Source organism: Chiloscyllium punctatum, chromosome 25, assembly GCF_047496795.1.
Source record: "Chiloscyllium punctatum isolate Juve2018m chromosome 25, sChiPun1.3, whole genome shotgun sequence".
Taxonomy (NCBI): Eukaryota; Metazoa; Chordata; class Chondrichthyes; order Orectolobiformes; family Hemiscylliidae; genus Chiloscyllium; species Chiloscyllium punctatum.
In genome coordinates, this window is record NC_092763.1 from 61,577,358 (window position 1) to 61,598,982 (window position 21,625).

The window sequence follows — 21,625 nt, forward strand, 5'->3', positions numbered from 1 at the left end:
GGTGTCAAGTTTCTTGAATGTTACTGGAGCTGCACTGATCCAGGCAAGTGGGGAGCATTTCATCCCACTGCTGATTCAGAGTCATAGAATCATAGAGATGTACAGCATGGAAACAGACCCTTCAGTCCAACTCGTCCATGCCGATCAGATATCCCAACCTAATCTAGTTCCATTTGCCAGCACTTGGCCCTCTAAACCCTTCCAATTCATATACTCATCCAGATGCCTTTTAAATGTTGCAATTGTACCAGTCTCCAGCACTTCCTCTGGCAGCCTCATTCCATGCACGCACCACCTTCTGTGTGAAAATGTTGGCTCTTAGGTCCCTTTTATATCTCGCCCCTCTCACCCTAAACCTAAGCTCTCTAGTTCTGGAGTCCCCAATCCCAGGGAAAAGACCTTTTCCATTCATTCTATCCATGCCCCTCATAATTTTATAATTTGGAGATGCCGGTGTTGGACTGGGGTGTACAAAGTTAAAAATCACACAACACCAGGTTATAGTCCAACAGGTTTACTTGGAAGTACACTAGCTTTCGGAGCGACACTCCTTCATCAGGTGATAGAATTGATTTTATAAACCTCTATAAGGTCACCCCTCAGCCTATAATGCTCCAGGGAAAACAGCCCCAGCCTATTCAACCTCTCTGTATAACTCATATCCTCCATCTCTGACAACATTGTTGTAAATCTTTTCTGAACCCTTTCAAGTTTCACAACATCCTTCCAGTAGGAAGGAGGCAAAATTGCACACAATATTCCAAAAGTGGCCTAACCAACATCCTGTATAGCCGCAACATGACCTCCCAACCCCTATACTCAATGTTCTAACCAATAAAGGAAAGCATACCAAATACCTTCTTCACTATACTATCTACCTGCAACTTTCAAGGAGTTTTCAAGTGAACTAACACTCCAAGGTCTCTTTGTTTAGCAACACTCCCAAGGACCTTACCATTAAGTGTATACGTCCTGCTAAGATTTACTTTCCAAAATGCAGCACCTCACAAACTCCATCTGCCACTCCTCAGCCCAATGGCCCATCTGATCAAGATCCTGTTGTAATCTGAGGTAACCCTCTTCACTGTCCACTACACCTGTAACTTTGGTGTCATCTGCAAACTCACTAACTATACCTCTAATGTTCATATCCAAATCATTTATTTAAATGATGAAAAGTAGTAGACCCAGCACCAATCCTTGTGGCACTCCAATGGTCACAGGCCTCCAGTCTGAAAAACAACCCTCCACCACCACCCTCTGTCTTCTTCCTTCAAGCAGTTCTGTATCCAAATGGCTAGTTTTTCCTGTATTCCATGTGATCTAACCTTGCTAACTGGTCTCCCATGGAGAACCTTTTTGAACGCCTTGCCATATAGCTCACATCCACTGCTCTGCCCTCATCAGTCGTCTTGTTGGTGGAGGAAAGGCTTTGGGTAACATGGAGTGAGGTATCCACTGCAGGATTCCTATGTTTTGTAGCCAAAACATTGGTATAGCTCAACCAGTTCAGTTTCTGATTAAGGGTGGCTCCAGGATAATTATAGTGGGAGTTTCAGTGATAACAATTCTATTAAATGTTATGGGGTGATGGTTCGATTCTCTCTTCTTGGAGATGCTCAATGTGTCTTACATGTCTTAAATACTACTTGCCAGTTTATTCAGCCCAAACCTGGATACAGTCCAGGTCTTGCTGCATTTGGTCTGGATTGCTCCAGTATTCAAAGAGGCACAAACGGTGCTGAACATTTTACAATCATCAGCGAGCATCCCAATTCTGCCCTTGTGATGTAGGGAAGGTCAGTGATGAAGCAGCTGAAGCTGGTTGGGTGTAGGACACTGCACTGAAGAACTCCTGCAGAGCTCTACTAGAGCTGAGATTGACCTCAATCAACCACAGCCATTATACTTTGTGATAAGTATGACTCAACTAGTGGAGAGGATTTCCCCTGATTCCCCTTAACCCTTGTTTTACGAGGGCTCCATGATGCCACTCAGTCAAAAGTGAGGCTTTGATGTCACATTCCCGCCATATTTCAGCAAAATCTAATGATCAGTAGAAGCAGAAAACACATGTCACAAAAAACTTGAAATAGTAACACTTGCCAGGTAACACACGGCCAGTCAATGGCCATTGAAAATCCATTGTGCAAAGAGCATGATTTTGAGGGAATATTGTCATGTTGAAAACTTAATAATGATGCTAGGAAGAAATTGTTGCTTCACACTTGAAGCAGAATGTAATATGTATAATCAGAACACTTTATTTGGTGTTTCAGGACAACTTGCACATTTGAATTAATGGCATTCTAACTTTGTTCAAATAGAGACATTCATACCAGCGGACTCAATACGAATCATGGGGAGGTTCTACAAGCTCTATTGCCAACTTACCCAGAATTTCCAACTCGAGGATTCATCAAGGCTTGCTAACAGATCCGCAACAAGGATCTGGTACTATTGTGCAAATAGTGATTGACAATAAGCACAGACATGGCAGAGGTAATAAAATTTCACAAGTTAAGCGCTAAGCAATTGTTTTTGCATTATTGATGTTTTTAATTGAAGTCAACATATGTTGGTAAGTGAGAAACAACTAAAAGGACCATCAATGCTCATTCTATTAATTATATGATTCAGTCTTAATACTTCAATATAAGCAATGCAAGATCCTGAGGAGGAAGATGAAAAAAGTGTCCAACTTCATAAAAAGATGTTAGCAAGCTCTTTCCAAATCCTATAGGATATTCAGGAAACCTTCACAAAGAGAATGACATGGTCCCTATGGTAAACCTAAACCCTGCACACTAAATAGCACAAGGCCGCTAGTACTCACTGGAAAACAGTTTAGTAATTGTAATCTTGAATGTATATGCCCGTTAAGAAGCTTCTGAAAGAGAATGATGGCCACTGCCTTTCAGCCACTGCATTACACACTCCATCCCCTTGTTGGACCTTTCAAAAGTCAAAGCTTTTCCAGAGGTGTTGGGACTTTAATATCACCTCTGGGACCCTGATTTTTAATTCTCACCCATACCGGGTGCCTATGCCATAGCCCTTTGAAAATGTTTGCTTTTTGTAGCTGTGTCATGTTTCTCCATTGGATAAATTGTTTTGAGTTTGATCATATTCGAAACATAGGAGCAGGAGTAGGTCATTAACCTCCTCGAGCTTTCTGTGCTATTCTAGGTCATGGCTCAGCACCTACCTCAAGGCCATATTCCCGTGCTATTGCCACATCCCTTGATGTCATAAGTAATGTGAAATATTTCAAGCACAGCCTTGATTATAATGATTGCTGTATGATTAATGTTCACTTACCATTAGGCTGTTAACTAAATCTGACTCATTGTTCATTATTAAATTTAATCTTGCTGACCACCCTGCATCTAAGGCCTGCCCACTTATTCTCTTAGCACTTTCTCACTTAACATCTGTCTGTATGCTGACAGCATTCATGCCTTACCATCCCATGCCTGCCTGCCTGCCTGCCTGAGGGCTATCAGTACTGCCATATTGACATGTTCTTTTGCGCAGATGCACAGACAGGCTGCTTATCCTGTTTGTCAGTAAGGATCTATCCAGCAGAGCCTTGCTGTTGTACAGTACACTAAGATGTCAATCTAACACCCACTGCATTTGCCAGTTGCCTGCACAGCAAACACATTGCATGTTCATTCAACTAAATGGCTATATTGCAAAGTGAGTGAGGACTAGTCCTCAGTCTAGTCAAGTGGAGGCTTTAGTCAATAGTGGTCCTGCCACTGTCAGTCATAGGCACAGTCTGCACAGAGTCCAGGGGTGTGGCCACTTGGGTCAGTCATGGTCAGGAGGCAGGTCTGACCACAGTTTGGGGAGTGGGCGCTGGTTAGTCCTGTAAAGCCATCACGAGTTGTCAGGCCAAATCACATACCATCAGTCAGGGAGCGGCAAGGCAATGGTCTGTGGCTTGGTCAGTGATGTCTAAATTACTTGTTGACATTGGTCAGAGGTCTGCAGTAAAGACTGTTAGGACAACTATGGGCCTGTGCATTGTTGTTGAGGAAGATACAAAGGTGGGCTGCAAAGGCAAATGTGGTTCACTGACTAAAAGAGGATGGGAAAGTCAAGTTTGGGAGTTGAAAAACAGAGGCACGTGTTGAGCTTGAGACAAGGATGGTGACAGTGGGAAAGCTTAAGGTATAATTGGGGGGGAGTGGGGTGGAACAGCATTGGAGGGCATGGTAGGTCCATGAGAGGGGAGTTAATGGCAGTGACCATCATTACATCAACAACCAGGTTTGGTATCATTATAATGTAATGGGGGCTCAGTTGAGGGTCAATTGGAAGCAAAGATCAAAGTGGTGAGTCTCCACATGGGATGAATGGATGAAATGGGCTGTCAGGGAAAAGGGAAAATGGTAGCATCAAGTGTGTTGGAAGGGTGCCTGGCAACAAGCTCAGAGCTGAAAATGTGTTGCTGGAAAAGCACAGCAGGTCAGGCAGCATCCAAGGAACAGGAGAATCGACGTTTCGGGCATGAGCCCTTCTTCAGGAACAAGCTCAGCCCAGTACTGATGGGGTCTACCGCAAGTTGTATTCCCTACCATCATTTGTCATTCTCTAGATGCTAGCAATAACTGGAAAATGACTGACACAACACCAGAGTGGGCAGAGTTGCTGTCAATTTGAAAGGGAAAAGTGCAGGATCCATATCCACTACATGCTAGGACATTGAAGGGGAAAATACTTGAAGCAGCTATTTGCAAGCTTTAGTTTATTTAATTTCCAAGCATTCCTCACCCATTTGCAATGTACAAAGAGTGAATGTACTTAGGTTCAAATGCTGGTCAAAGATAATTTGTACCATGTCATTGGTGCTTGCAAAATTAACATTGGTATCACAAGGATGCACCAGTTAGTGGCAATGACTTAAAACGAGATGACTGCTGTCCAAAAGGTTAAACTGCTGAAACCTCCAAAGGTGCTGTGGGAGGAGGGAAACATCACTTCATCATATGTCATGTAAGTATGACAGTGGACTTTACTGAACGTAATAACAATTTGAATGATTGATGTCAGTCTAGAATGGGAAAAGCATCAGACAGCAGGCACTCCCTTTCTAATATATGATGTGTTGGTCATTCAGCTGGCATGGCACCTTCAACCAGGTTTGCATACATGCTATGACCAAGTCTGTGGTGGGACAGATGATAGGGCTGCTGAAGATGCTGTTTGAACCAGTCTTGGGGGTTCTCTAATGTATATTTTACCTCGTGTGCTGCAACATCCTGATGTGTTTTGCTCTTGGAACACAATTGGAGTAGGCAACAAGGTGATGCGCAAATGCTGAGGAGCTGGGAGAATGGAAGCAGGTTTCTGAGGAGGGTGATGAGGACATTGGGAAGGAGGAAGTCTTCTTATCCACGACAGTGTTCAGCATGTGAAATGGTCACTGTTAATGGCAGTATTTGGTTTGCATTGTGGGGTTGAACTGCAGCCTGTATTCATTCTATTTGTGTTTGAATTTGCTGGCTGTAAATAAAAGCTTATGTATGGGTTTATCCACTTGTTTGCCATGTGATGGTTCCTTATTGGACAATGACAAGCTGCAAGTCTGCATTGGGAATTAGGGACAGAGTATGATGACCTTGAGAGGGTGTTTAGGTGGGATGTAGCTACAGTATGCTGTGGTGGCTAATCAGAGACTAGAGTGAGAGAATGTCTGAGGGAGTGTTAGCCTATGTGCTATGAGCAGTGGCTGGTGTGCCCTTACATTCCTGGTGTGGAAGCAATGGCAGATTGCCATTGGGTGCACAGTGGCCTTTTAAAGATGGTACTGGTACCGGTACCAGGAATACTGGTCTTTCAGCAAATTGGTTGAGTAGTGATTTGTTCTGGGGACAGAGCATGGTAAAATGGGCCTCAAGGTGGGCAAAAGGGCAGGATAGCTAATGAAATAAGTCTGGTAAGATCTGGTGGGAAATCTCAGTGGGCCCTGTGGCAAAACAAAATCCTCCCAACGTTCAAGAAAACAGACACTTACCCAAAAAAGTAAGATTCAGCTTTTTGTTTATTTGATTGATGTCTTGTAAAGCTAATTGATCCTCCATCTGTGTCAATTCTTTCTACCTATTAAAACAATATAAATCCATTTATTATGTTTGGTCTACTGATTCAGGAGTTGTGTCAGTTAACTCTTGGGGTCTAGTTATGTCAGAACTATATTGAATATTGAGTACAGTTCAGACTGCCAACTACTAATGGAATGGAGCCACATTAATATATGCCCTTGTTTGTCAACAATGCCCTCGTTTGTAAAATTAATTCAGAGATCATTGTCACTTATTCATGGTTTATATATGTCATTGATGAGGCTGGCATCAATTGTCTACTCCAGTTGAAGAGGTGATGGTGAGTCACGTTCTTGAACCACTGCAGTCAATGTGGTCTAAGTACACTCACTGTAGCTGTTAGGGTTATATCTGTCACTGAAAGACTAAAATAATGCAGTCATTGTAATTATCCTATTCTGAAGAAAACTATATGATTTGTTTCTGGCCAGCCATATGTCTGACATGCACAGAAACTCATTAGCATGTTTAATAGTCTCCAAACCAAACTACTGAGAAATCAATATGTGGAATTTCCTCTTGCTTGATAATGCTCGCTCCCCCATGGTGACACATTTATTGGGATTTAGATGCAAGTTGGCATGGAACCAAGGTATGTACAAAGGTATTACTGATACTTAACTGGCTGAAACCATGCAATTTACTGGCATAATTTATTCACATTGAATGTAAGTCAACTTTTACATTGTTTTGTCAACTAAATCTACATTACCAGTTAAGCACTGACTAGCAAAATCCTACTAATTGAATCAAACAGACTGGGATAAGGCAGAATTTGGCCCATTTGCCTCAAATTTAAAACTTTAATCTTTGCATGTACTCCTATTTTTGATTATAGTAATGTTTGCCTGTGAAAAGGTAGAGGACAGAGTTGCAGTAAGAATAATCCCTATAAATTAATAGCAGTCAGATCTCCAAAATGTTGGAAAAATCTACTGGCTTGAATAGATTAGATTACTTACAGTGTGGAAACAGGCCCTTCGGCCCAACAAGTCCACACCAACCCGCCGAAGCGTATACCACCCAAACCCATACTCCTACATTTATCCCTTCACCTAACACTATGGGCAATTTTAGCATGGCCAATTCACCTAACCTGCACATTTTCTTTGGATTGTGGGAGGAAACCGGAGCACCCGGAGGAAACCCACGCAGACACGGGGAGAATGTGCAAACTCCACACAGAGAGTTGCCTGAGGCGGGAATTGAACCCGGGTCTCTGGCGCTGTGAGGCAGCAGTGCTAACCACTGTGCCACCGTGCCGCCCAAGAATGGCGATATATTTCCAAGTCAGGATGGTGAGTGGGTTGGAGGGAATCACATTAATTTTAGAGTGTATATTTAAATTGAAAATTATTTTATTGTGCAGATGCCATTGTTAATGCAAATTAACATTTAGTTAGAAACTTATAGAGCACCGTGTAAGACAATCAATTGCTATTCAGAAGATTAAGCTTCTTTTTCTTGCGCCCTCAGTTTGTGTTTCAAATGGGAAAACCTACTCTCACGGAGAATCCTGGCATCCAGTCTTGCGTCTATTTGGACTAATGGAATGTGTGCTGTGTACTTGTAACATAAGCAAACAGGAGTGTAAGAAGATCCATTGTCCAGATCCCTACCCATGTAAATACCCACAGAAAATCAACGGAAAATGTTGCAAAGTTTGTCCAGGTAGAGATGTTTTCATCTAAGCTCTAATTGAAAGCTAATTATGTTTAGAAATTTGGAGAGGATTAGATTTGACAGTCTTGTATTACAGCAATACAGCTCAAATAAATAAATAGTTGCTTTGAATTTGCACATTGTCTTTTAAGACAATTTTTTAAATCTCAAGAGTGCAATAACTCTTTTCAATTGAAACTAACAATTCCATTTTATTATGTTTTTAATTCCCGTTCTTCTGCCTCTTGTATAACTCTACATCATGCTAGTGTGTATTTTCATGGCTTTAGTAGTTAATGTTATTTTGTGAATGTGTACAGAGTGTCAGAAAGCAATTTCTAAGGATGGCATCAAAACATTCTATCCTTAAATAACATTTTTACATGTTATTTACAAAATAACTTGCTGATTATTCATTGGGAAGGAAATCCTAAATACAAAGTGAGGACTGCAGATGCTGGAGATCAGAGTCGAGAGTGTGGTGCTGGAAAAGCACAGCTGGTCAGGCAGCATTCGAGGAGCAGGGATTTGATGTTTCAGGCATAAGCCCTTCATCAGTTCATCACCACACCCCATCTGTTCCTACACCACATCGGTGACTGTATTAGCGCCACCTCGTGCTCCCATGAGGAGGTTGAACAGTTCATCAACTTTACTAACAACTTCCACCCCGACCTCAAAGTCACCTGGACCATCTCGGAAACCTCCTTACCCTTCCTGATCCTCTTCATCACCTCTCTGGCGATCGAGTAATCACAGACATATACTACAAGCCCACCAACTCCCACAGCTACTTAGACTACACCTCCTCCCACCCTACCTCTTGTAAAAACGCCATCCCTTATTCCCAATTCCTCCGCCTCCACTGCATATGTTCCCAGGATGACCTATTCCACCTCAGAAAGTCCCAGATGGCCTCCTTCTTCCACAATCGCAACTTGCCTTCCCACATGGTTGACAATGCCCTCCGGTGCATCTCCTCCACTTCATGCACTGCTGCCCTTGAACCCCATCCCTCTCAATGGAGCAAGGACAGAACCCCCCTGGTCCTCACCTTCCACTCCACAAACCTCTGCATACAACGCACTATCCTCCGCCACTTCTGCCACCTCCAAACAGACCCCACTGCCGGAGACATATTTCCCTCCCCACCCCTATCAGGATTTCGTAAAGACTATCCCATCCATGACTCCCTCATTAGGTCCATACCCCCCACCAGCCCACACCCTACTCCTGGCACCTTTCCCTGCCACTGCAGGAAATGCAAAACCTGCGCCCACACCACTCCCCTCACCTCCATCCAAGGCCCCAAGGGATCCTTCCACATCCATCAGAAATTTACCTGTACCTCTACCAATGTCATCTACTGCATCTGTTGCACTGGTGTGGTCTCCTCTACATTGGGGAGGCAGGATACCTTTTTGCGGATCATTTCAGAGAACATCTCTGGGACACCCGCACACACCAACCCCACCGCCCCGTGGTTGAACACTTCAACTCCCCCACTCACTCCGTCAAGACCGTGCAGGTCCTGGGCCTCCTCCACCGCCAAACTGTTACCACCTGACACATGGAGGAGGAATGCCTTATATTCCACCTTGGGACCCTGCAACCACACAGGATAAATGTGGATTTAAATGGCTTCCTCATTTTCCCTCCCCCAACTTATCCCAGTCCCAAGCCTCCAACTCGGCACCACCCTCCGGACCTGTCCATCACTCCCCCCTCTGACCAATCACCTTCTCCCTCATCTTCATCCAACTATCACTTTCTGAGCTACCTTCCCCGAAACTCCACCCCCTCCTATTTATCTCTTAGCCCTGATCCACAAGTCTCTTTCCTGATGAAGAGCTTATGCCTGAAATGTCGATTCTCCTGCTCCTCGGATGCTGCCTGACCTGCTGTGCTTTTTCAGTACCACAGTCTCGTGTCTAATGTTAGAGCCCTACTAAAAATTCCAGAATTTTCATAATCTGTGGTCTTAGTGTAACTGAATACATTTCACTTATCAACTGAGTCACCAACGATCTACTGTAACTGGTAGAGTGTGACAGATATCAGTGCGGGATGCCTTAACTATTTGCTATCTCTTTTAATAACTTTGATGAAAGGACTGACAATGTAATAGCTAAATTTGCAGATGACCCAGAAATAGATACTGAAACAAATTGTGAGGAAGATACAAAGAATCTAGAATGGGATATTGATAGATTCAGTGAGTAGAAAAAATATTGGCAAAAGGGATATAATGTGAGAAAATTTGAGGTTACCCACTTTGGCAAGAACAGAAAGTCTGAAGTTTGAAAACTGAAGAATTTTCCAACATAGAGTGATTTGGGTATTCTTTTATCACAACAAGTAATATGGAAGGCAAATGGACTATTAACCCTTATTGCAAGGGGGATTGAATGTAAATATAGGGAAGTCTTGCTGCATCTATACCAGGCACTACTGAGACTGCACTAGTATACTGTGTGACGTTGTGGGCTCCTTACATAAGGAATTGCATTAGAAGTGGTTCAGAAAAGATCCCCTAGTCTGATCTCTGGGACGTAGGAGTTATCTTCTGAGAACAAGCAGATCAGACTATACTCAACGGAGTTTAGAAAAATGAGTGGTGATGTTATTGAAAAGTATAAAACTCTGAGGGGCTTGACAGGGAAGATTTTGAGAGAATGTTTCATCCTCTGGAGGAATCTAGGACTAGAAAATATGGTTAAAGATAAGGGATATCCCATTTAAGAGGATGATTTTTGTTTCTCAGTGCATAGTTAATCTTTGGAATTCTCATCCACAGAGAGTACTGGAGGCTAGCTATTGAATGTACTCAAGGCTAAGATAGTTAGATTTTTGATTGACATGGGAATTAGGTTATGGGCAATAGGCATGAAAGTGATGTTAAGCACAATCAGATCAGCACTGATTGTGGAGCAGTTTTGATGGATGGAATAGTCTATACTTGCTCATCTGATCTAACGTCATTTGGATAGTGCTACTAATTTCAATCAAGTAGCATTTAGGATTTAGCTGTCAGATATTTTTCAGGGAAAATAAAACTAGGGCTGACAGCCAATGCTATAACTAAAGACACATTTTCATTCCACAGCACCAGAAGTACCAGACTTTTCACAAGATGGCAGTAAGGAAGTAGGATGCGATGAAGAGACTGTTCTCGTTTATGAATCACTCTTGACCCAGGAAACAGATTCTCAGAAAAACAGCAAGAAAATTGCTATAGAGATTGATAATCTTCCAGATGTAGAAATCCATGTCTGGCCTCTAGTAAAAGGTGAGTTTTATGCACCACAATGTTAAAACTAATAATTGTTACTTGTGCTAAAATATTGCCTTCACTCTTATTCAATTCATTTTATCTAGTTATCTGCTTATTTACCCATCTATCTGAAGCCACTGGATACGGCAAAGACTTTGGACTCCAAGAATATTCCAGTAATAGTACTTATGAGATGTACTCCTGAACTTGCCACACCCCTAGCCAGGATATTCCAGTAAAGCTAGAACACTGGCATCAATCCAGTAATATAGGAAATTGCCAAGCTATGTCCTGTGATAAAAAGCAGGCCAGATCCAACCATGCAAATTACAGCCCTACTCTTGATTATCATTAAAGGGGCATATAAGTTTTAGGATGCCATCAATTTTGTGATCAAGCAACACCTTATCAGCAATAACCGTCTCCCTAATGCTCAGTTTATGTTTTGCCAGGGTCATGACAGGCATTAGAGTCTTAATTCATATTTGGACAAAAGAACTTAACTCCAGAGGTGAGGTGAGAATGACCTAGACTGCCCTAGATCAGGGTAGTACATACACTGCAGTCTAATTACACTACAGTCTAATTACACTACAGCAAGTCTTTTGATAAGGCCCTGCATGGGAGATTAATTGCGATGGAAAGAGCTCATGGGAACCAAGAAAATTTGGAAAATTGTATACAAAATTTGCTAAGTGGCAGGAAGCAGGGAGTGATGGTTGAGGGATATTTTTGAAACTGGAAGCCTGCATCCAGTGGAGTCCCACAGGGATCAGTTTTTAGACCCTTGCTATTTGTGGTGTATATAAATGATTTATATATAAATTTGGGAGGGTTGACTGGTAGGTTCACAGATGATACAAAAATTGGTGGGGTGTAAATTGGGGGGAGGATAGCCTTAGATTACAGGAGATTACAACAGGTTGATAAAATAGGCTGATCAGTGGTAAATGGAATTCATTCTCAATAAGTGTAAGGTGATGTACTTAGGCAGGGCAAACAAGGCAAGATGATCATGATGTCCCTTGGAGAGAGAAGACTGAGGGCGGGGAGGCATGATTAAGATGTATAAAATTAAGAGGGGCATGGACAGGGGGGACAGGATGAAACTTTTCCCATTGGTGGAGGGACCAGGAGGCATAGACGTAAGGTAAGGGGTAGGAGGTTTCGAGTGGATGTGAGGGTGCTGGGTTTCTGGAATTCACAACCTGTAAAGATGATAAAGATAGAAACCCTTATACCAGAGATATCGAGATGTAAACTTGCAATCAAGCAACACCTTATCAGCAATAACTTTCTCCCTAATGCTCAGTTTGCGTTTTACCAGGGCCATGACAGGTATTAGAGTCTTAGCTCATACTTGGACAAAAGAACTTAACTCCAGAGGTGAGGTGAGAATGACCGCCCTTGACATTAACCACATTTGACTGACTGTAGCACCAGGAATTCCTAGCAAAGCTAGAGTCAATGGTAATTAGGGGAAACTAATTATCACTGGTTGGAGTCATACCTGACAATAGGCATACAAAACTACGGCCCATTAGAATAGTTAGGTGGTTAGTTTTGACTTGGGAAAACCTGATGTGCCATCATCAAGTTACCCCTCTATCTCCCCAAAGCCTGTCCTTCATCTACAAGATATAAGTTAAGATTGTGATTGAATACTGCTCACTTACATGGAAGTGTGCAGCTCCAATAACACTCAAGAAGCTTGACACCATCCAGGACAAAGCAGCCTGCTTGATTGGCACCACACTCACAAAGATTGACTCCAAATGGTGTCTAAATTTAGCAAATAAATTGGCTAAATATTGCATGTGAGGTCTGATGGTAGTGGTTGGGGTGGAATAATAGCTTTTGAGGGACAAGAACAGGCTGGAAGATTTTGATAAAATGTAGAAGAACACTCCTCCTTCCCCTAGTCCCACAGAAGTCTTCTGATGAAGGGGCTTTTGCCAAAAACATCGATTTTCCTGCTCCTCAGATACTGCCTGGCCTACTGTGCTTTTCTAGCACCACTTTAATCTTGACAGAAAGCTGATCCAGGCAAGTGAATGAAAATGTATTGCTTTCAAAGGTAAATGCTCAGAGAATGCAAAGCACATGTCAGTACTATTTACCTGGGCATTACAAGGTTTAACTGGTAATGTTTCAGAGGATGGCAATAAGAAGCTTGGCTATCTTCATAATACAAAAAGAGAAATAGGCATAAAATGTACTTCTTCAGAGTAACAGAGGTTAGCAAGCAATGTTCCATGGTTGGTGACAATTTATATTCATAACTTAATTTTTGGAATCAAAAGCACAATCTCTAAATCTGAAGATAACACCAGATTCAGGGTGGGATGCATTGTTAGCGGAAAACCAATGAAGTTTTACAAAAGTGTAAACAAATGTGAGCTTATATCTATTAGGAGAAATGAATAAGTTGAGTCTGTTTTCCCTTGAAAATAGAAACCAGCTAGATGACCTTAAGGGAGGTCTTTGAAAGTATGAATTGGATAGACACAAAAAGAATGTTTCCACTTATGGGAAAGAGCAAAACTGATGGCTATCAACATACAATAGTCATTAAGAATCCAAAAAGGGAATAGAATGTGGAGGTTACTACCACAGAGAGTGGTTAAAGCTCATGGTATAATGAATTTAAGGGGAATCTAGATAAACTGGTCAGAAGTAATAAAGAAGGAGAAACTTACAAGTAATATCAATTGGCAAGAGCTTCTTGAAATATATAAAAAGAAAGAGAGAAGCCAAGGTGAACATAGGTCCCTTAGAAGATGAAGGTGGGGAAATAATAATAGGGAACCATGAAATGACTGAGGAGTAAAATGAATAATTTGCATCAGTTGTCACTTTAGAATACACTAATAACATTCCAAAATTAGTAAGTATTTAAGGGACAAAAGGAGGGGAGGAAATAAATACAATAGCTATCACTGGAGAAAAAGTGCCAGGGAAACGAATGAGGTGAAAGACTGATACAGTCCTTGGACCTGATGGGATGCATCCTTGGATATTGAAGGAAGCAGCTAAAGAGATAGTGGATGCTGTGGTAGCAATCTTCCAGGGATCCATTGATAATAAAAGAGTCCCAGAGGACTTGAAATCTGCCAATGTACACCTTCATTTAAAAAGGGAAGGAGACAAAAAAAACAGATAATTTTAGACCCGTTAGCTTAATGTCCATTATTAGGAAAATGTTAGCGTTTATTCTAAAGGATTTAATAATAGAGCATTTAGAATTTTATAATATGATCAAGAAAAATCAGGATGGTTTCATGAAGTGGAAATCATGCCTGACAAATTTACTCAAATTCTTTGAGGCATTAACAAGCAGAATAGATAAAGGGGTAGCAGTGGATGTCATATATTTGGAGTTTTAGAAGGTGTTTGGTAAGGGACCATACATTAGTCTACTTACTAAGATAAGTGCCCATAGTTTTAGAGGTAGTATGTTAGCATGGATTGAGAATTGGCTAATAGAAGACAGAAACTTGGGATACAACTATAAAACCATAGGAGCAAAAGTAAATCATTCAGTCCTGCTGAAATAGACATCTTTTTAAATCAGTAAGGAATCCAGGGTTATAGGCAAAAGGGAGGAAAATGGAATTGAGGATTGTCAGATCACCCATGATCTCATTGAATGGCGGAGCAGACTCAACAGACTCAACAGGCTACATCTACTAGGTATAAACAATGACTGCAGATGCTGAAAACCAAATACTGGATTAGTGGTGCTGGAAGAGCACAGCAGTTCAGGCAGCATCCAACGAGCAGCGAAATCAACGTTTCGGGCAAAAGCCCTTCATCAGGAATAAAGGCAGTGAGCCTGAAGCATGGAGAGATAAGCTAGAGGAGGGTGGGGGTGGGGAGAGAGTAGCATAGAGTACAATGGGTGAGTGGGGGAGGAGATGAAGGTGATAGGTCAAGGAGGAGAGGGTGGAGTGGATAGGTGGAAAAGAAGATAGGCAGGTCGGACAAGTCAAGGAGACAGTAACTGAGCTGGAAGTTTGAAACTAGGATGAGGTGGGGGAAGGGGAAATGAGGAAGCTGTTGAAGTCCACATTGATGCCCTGGGGTTGAAGTGTTCCAAGGCGGAAGATGAGGCGTTCTTCCTCCAGGCATCTGGTGGTGAGGGAGCGGCGGTGAAGGAGGCCCAGGACCTCCATGTCCTCAGCAGAGTGGGAGGGGGAGTTGAAATGTTGGGCCACGGGGCGGTTTGGTTGATTGGTGCGGGTGTCTCGGAGATGTTCCCTAAAGCGCTCTGCTAGGAGGCGCCCAGTCTCCCCAATGTAGAGGAGACCACATCGGGAGCAACGGATACAATAAATGATATTGGTGGATGTGCAGGTGAAACTTTGATGGATGTGGAAGGCTCCTTTAGGGCCTTGGATAGAGGTGAGGGAGGAGGTGTGGGCACAGGTTTTACAGTTCCTGCGGTGGCAGGGGAAAGTGCCAGAATGGGAGGGTGGGTCGTAGGGGGGTGTGGACCTGACCAGGTAGTCACTGAGGGAACGGTCTTTGCGGAAGGCGGAAAGGGGTGGGGAGGGAAATATATCCCTGGTGGTGGGGTCTTTTTGGATTTCGCTGCTCGTTGGATGCTGCCTGAACTGCTGTGCTCTTCCAGCACCACTAATCCAGTACCAGGCTACATCTACTCCTGTGTCTTATGGTTCTATGGACTTATAAGAAGATGGAAAATGGATAAGTTGGATGAGTGAAAACAGGAGGAGCTTGGAGTGAGCATAAGTGCCAGCATGGACTGATTGGGATTTTTTTACAGGTTTCTGCGCTGTAATCCACTACCAAAATATAAAGGTTTGTTTGTTGCCTGAATTTGACAAATTGCTGACTTCCTGCTGGCCATTTCTTGAGCCTTTTAGCGTCTGCAACTCCAGCTGTCCTCCAAAAAAAACCTTACTTGCTGTCACCTAACAGTTCCTCCATGAAATAAACTGACAATCTGGAACAAAGTCACATTTTTCCTCAACATTTTGTTGGCTAAATGTTAATGAGGTCTGAATTTAAAAGGGATTTGGGAAACTTGAATGATTTGTTGGTCAGGCTCCATTGAGATAGAAGCTTAGAAAATAGGAGCAAGAGTAGGCCATTCAGCCCTTTGAGCCTGCTCACCCATTCTGTATTATCACGGCCGATCATCTGACTTTGTACTCTTTTCTCATTTCTGACCAGTATTGTTTGATTCCTTTAGAACGATATTTATTGCCTCTGTGAAAATGGTTTTTCTCTTCCATTTAATGTTTTGACCTCAATCACTTTCAATGGCAAAGGATTCCACAGGCTCACCACTCTCTGAGTGAAGAAATTTCTCCTCATCTCAGCCCTAAATGGCTTACCTCATATCCTGAGACAGTAACCCTGGTTCTGGATTCCCCAGTCATGGAAACATCCTTCCTGAGTTTACCCTGTTTAGTCATGTTAGAATTTTTTTCCACTTCTGTGAGATCCTCCCTCACTCTTCTGAATATAGTCCTAACCAAAACAGTCACTCTTCATTGGTCAGAGCTGCCATTTCCGGTATTAGTCTGGTAAACCTCCATTGCACTCCTTCCATTGCCAGAACACCTTTTCTTAGATAAGGAAACCAAAACTGTACACAGTACTCCAAGTGTGGTCTCACCAAGGCCCTGTAGAATTGCAGCAAAATATCCCTGCTCCACGTTTGAATCTTCATGCTATGAAAGCCAACATACCATTCGCCTTCTTCACTCCCTGTTGCACCTGTGTGCTTACTTTCAATGACTAGTATAGCATGCAGCTAATGGTCTTCCTGTTTGGCATCCAACTCAATTTCTTTACTCAATAACAGTGAAATACTCAGAGGTGAACAGATCATAATATCATTAAAAAAGTAAAGAATGATCAGACAGTTTGTGTCAGGAAAAGATACATTAGAAGCTAGATATTGTCAGATGACAAGTATACAAAAACATTTCTTGTCAAGTTTCCCTGTTTTTTAATTCCAAAACAACTTGCCATCATTTGAGCTTTATACAGAGTTATTGATTAACAAAGCAGATAAATCTGATATCCACAAATGAACTGATCTTCCTGTAGATAGCTCCACTTCATGAAAGAGACATTGCAGTTTAATGTGGGACTATCAAAGATTAAAATTGGCAGTTCCTGGAATAAAATGCATCTTTGAAAAATTGAAGGAAATAAAATGTTGCTAGAGAATGGAAGATGAAGTGATTCAATTGTTGCTGTGGGGAAAAAATTGGTGAATATAAATTGAAAGTATCAACAAAAGATTGATAATCAGAGGAATCATCAATAAAGAAAAGATACATAATGGGAGAGAAAATAGAGAATGGATGGTAGAAGATATGCCTCTCCCAGCCCCAGTAGTAAAACAAAAAGATGCAGAGGAACTACAGTAAGAGTGATCTGAGAATGTTTTTCATGAATATAAACATTGATATATGACTATGTGATGGTTACATACCTAATACTGAAGAGCCAAAGCCATTTGTTAATACTGAATTTGAGTATTACTGACAAAAAGCATAATATGTTAAAGTTTTTCATTTTGCTCTCATCAAGACAATTCATAGGAATACAAATGTAAAAGGGAACCATTAGTTTATTCTATATGAGAATAGCATATTGATGTTTGACCTGCCTCTCAACATTTAACAAAGCCTTCCGTCATACACACATTGTTTTCAAAACACCTTCAGTCATAAAACCCACTCAAAGATTTGAAGTTCTCTCAAGTGTTAGGTTTGTTATAAAAATAAACAAACTTCCCTTCAGTAATGACATCAAAGGTAGCTAGTCCTTCAACAGCTTCTTTAATCTCAAGGGTGTGGTGCTGGAAAAGCATAGCAGGTCAGGCAGCATCCAAGGAGCAGGAAAAGTGATGTTTCAGGCAAAAGCCCTTCATCAGGAATTTCAACTCTAATCTCCAGCATCTGCAGTCCTCACTTACACCTAGCTTCTTTAATCGGTTAATCCAAATGTGAATTCAGCCAACTCTTGTTGATATGAATCCTCTTGTAGTTTTTCGAATTCCAGCTAAGCATTCATAGTGAATACAGCTGTAATAAATGGTTTTGGGAATTGTCAACAATAAACTGTAATGAAACCACAGGAACAGATGGTCAAGATTAAGTTGTAACCAGATAGTTTGATAAGTGAAATAGTCCGACAGCCATTGTTTTAAAGTCTGGCTCATAGCTTCTGCCTGAATTTCCCTTTAATTTGTAAAGATCTAGGGATTTAAATAACTTCAGATCATTGCATCAAAGAGCTTTCATGACCACTCCATAAATTTATGACTTCCATACTGTTGGTTAAATTCCTTGAAATAGTGACAACTTTCGCTGTTTGAACTCAGCACTAAATTCTGCTGAGTTTACCTGCCTTGCTAAGCCTGGTTTTTGTTTGTGTGATTCTCTACTTGCTCACTTCCTACTGCTGGTGAAAATGAACCTGTTTGAAATGATCGGGACTTATGTATCCAGCCACTTGTAAAGGTCTCCGGAATGTAGTGTCAGATTGGCAATGGTCTTCCAAATTATACTTCCACCTTTCACACCAAAATGCACTGAAAACCATTTTAGGTTGACTTGAGAATTGTTAAATTTAACATGGCATTTTGCACTTGTGAGATAAAAAGACATTAGTAGTTTAAGTTCAGACTCTGTATGAAAATATGTCATCCTGAAGATTCCTAGCAGTGATATGCAACTGTTTTATTCCTGTAATTATAGCCAGACTATAAGAACCAGCGGATTGTACCAGCCAGAGAGAGTAATGCAATGCTCTTAGCCCAACAAGTATGCACTCAAATTATTTTTATGACCTCCTGAACAGCATCTCTACAAAGAAAAGTGTTTGAACCGAACTCTTACAACATTCATAAATTTTCTTTTATAGTCTTGTAAACCTTGGTAGTGAAAGATGGTGACATGCAATAAAGATATCATTCCACATTGTACCACCCTTTGGATAAGTTGCTAAATTAGTCATGTTAGTGGCAAACCTTGACATGTATCCTTAAAATAGATTTTTATCACTGGAATCAGGCTGTATTAAGACTATTTGATTTTGTACAATTTCCAATTTGCTTGAAATAGAACAGAAGATTACCTTCTGTTTTATAAGCCTTTAATGCAAAGTGCAAATTGAGAGCTGTTGTAGCTATGTTATACACCTTCTGCATTAACGGATTTGTAAAACATGTCACCAAATGTATAATCAAAGCACTCTGTTAGAGAATGGAGTATTTATTTACATTGTTCCACAAGAGTTAATTTTGCGTTAGAATGTACATGTGTTTCTCAGGAGTTGAGCTTTACATTTGTTGAATGATGTATTTTATAACTGGCACTCGATGATTTCTAGTTCCACAGTTGAATCGGAGTATATGGTGGATGTGAGTAGGTTTGTGATTCAAAGGCTCAGTCATGTATTCAAATTCTACCTTGGCATCTCATAGAAATTGAGTTCAGTTAAGAATCTGGAATTGAAAGCTGGGCTTAGTGATGGGAATCATGAAGCTACCATTGATTATTGTAAGAAAATACATGCTGTTCATGAATGTCCTTAAGGAAGGAAATCTGCCATTCCTACCCAATCTCGCCTTTGTGTGACTCAAGATCTAACAGCAATCTAGTTGAGTTTTTACTGTCCTCTAAGATTCTGTAGGAAGCCAGTCAGCTCAAGGACAAGATGGATTGTCCGCAAATCTAACATACATCCCATGAAATTATAAAAATAAATAAAAAGCAATTTTGAAAAGTAGATTTGTTTTACATATTAACTCAGAAGTTAGAATCTTTAATATCGCATTCATTGTTTTCCATGGCAGGTGTTCTACACCATTTTCACGTGGAAAAAATATCAAGAACAGACTTTGAAAAACAAGTTAACCTTGGATCTTTTAAACCACTCACACGGACTACTCAGAGTAAGTAATAACAGCTCAGAGCCTGCAATACACAACAACAATGGAATAAATAAATTATTTTCCTGCATGTGTCACACAAGACAAGCAAAGTGGGATTGTGAAAAGAGACTGGCAGCTAATGTTAAAGGCAATGTATTCTATAGAATCATAGAGATATACAGCGTGGAAACAGACTCTTCAGTCCAACTCGTCCATGTCGACCAGATATCCTAAATAAATCTTGTCCCATTTGCCAACATATCACTCTAAACCCTTCCTATTCATATACCCATCCAGCCTTTTAAATGTTGTAATTGTACCAGCCTCCACAACTTTCACTGGCAGCTCATTCCATACATGCACCACCCTCTGCATGAAAAATTTGCCTGTTAGATCCCTTTTAAATCTTATCATTCTCACCTTAAACCTAGTTTTGGATTCCCACACTCTGGGGAAAAGACCTTGTCTATTTACCCTATCCATGCCCATCATGATTTTATTAACCTCTATAAGGTCACCCCTCAGCCCCCGATGCTCAAGGGTATACAGTCCCAGTCTATTCAGCCTCTCCTTATAACTCAAACCCTCTAAGTCTGGCAATATCCTTGTAAATCTTTTCTTATAGACAGAGATATAATGGTAAAAGGAGAGTAAAACTGATTAAGGACCAAATGAAGATTTAAATATGTTGTCATGAAGCTTGGCCTAGGTATTAAATAAATATTTTGTATTTGTCTTTACCAAGGAAGTGGATGCTACTCAGGCCTTGGTGATGGAGGAAGAACTTCAGTCACCGAAGGGTTCAAAATTGATAAGGAGGAAGTATTGGATAAGCTGTTGATGCTTAAGTTGACAAGGCCAGATGAGCTATGTCCAAGGATATTGAAGGAAGTGTGAAAATTGTGGAGGCACAGCCATAATTTTGAAATGTTTATCAGAATCATGGGTTGGGAGATGGGCTCGTTCTGGAGGACTGGAGAATTGCAAACATTGTGTTGTTATTCAAAAAAGGGCAGAATGGTAAGGCTAGAAATTACAGACCACTAACTTTGGAAGTGGAAAATCTTCCAGAAACAATAATATCGGGTAAAATTAATGCCTCATGGACAACTGTGGAATAATTAAAAAGAACCATTATGGATTTCTTAAAGGAAAGCTTGTTTAATCAACTTTCTTGGGTTTTTGAAGAAACAACAAAGAGTGTTGATGAGGGGGAATGCTGTTGACAGCATGTACATGAAAATGCAAAATGCATTTGGTACAGTGCCACACAACAGATTTGTGCCAAAGTTAGAGGTCATAGAATAAAAGGTATGGTAGCAACCTGGTGCAAAATTAGCTGAATGATAGGAAACAGAAACTCGTGGTTAATGAATATTTTTCATTCTTAGTAGAGTTAGCCATGGGATTAGAACTAAGACCCTTGATTTACCAATGGTTTACTTTTGGTGTACAGGGGCAAAATTCAAAGTTTTTGGATGGTATACAACATAGAAGCATTGTAAACTGTGAAGAGAACAGTGTAAAATTCAAAAGGAGCAGGCACTTAGATGGCAGATGAAATTCAATAGGTAAAAGTGTGAGATGAGATATTTTGGTAGCAAGAACATTGAAATACGTTAAAAGAAAAGATACTATAAAGGTCATGCTGGA

The 21,625-nt window shown here is 41.1% G+C and overlaps 1 protein-coding gene across 1 annotated transcript in view; it reads left to right on the forward strand.

The window, feature by feature from the left end:
• The window catches only part of chrdl2 (chordin-like 2), a 64,157-nt gene that overhangs the window by 38,677 nt on the left and 3,855 nt on the right, over nt 1–21,625 (forward strand). Inside the window, 4 exon segments of the mRNA XM_072595385.1 lie at nt 2,328–2,502; nt 7,590–7,784; nt 10,882–11,064; nt 19,895–19,993. Coding sequence (XP_072451486.1) covers nt 2,328–2,502; nt 7,590–7,784; nt 10,882–11,064; nt 19,895–19,993 — 652 coding nt within the window.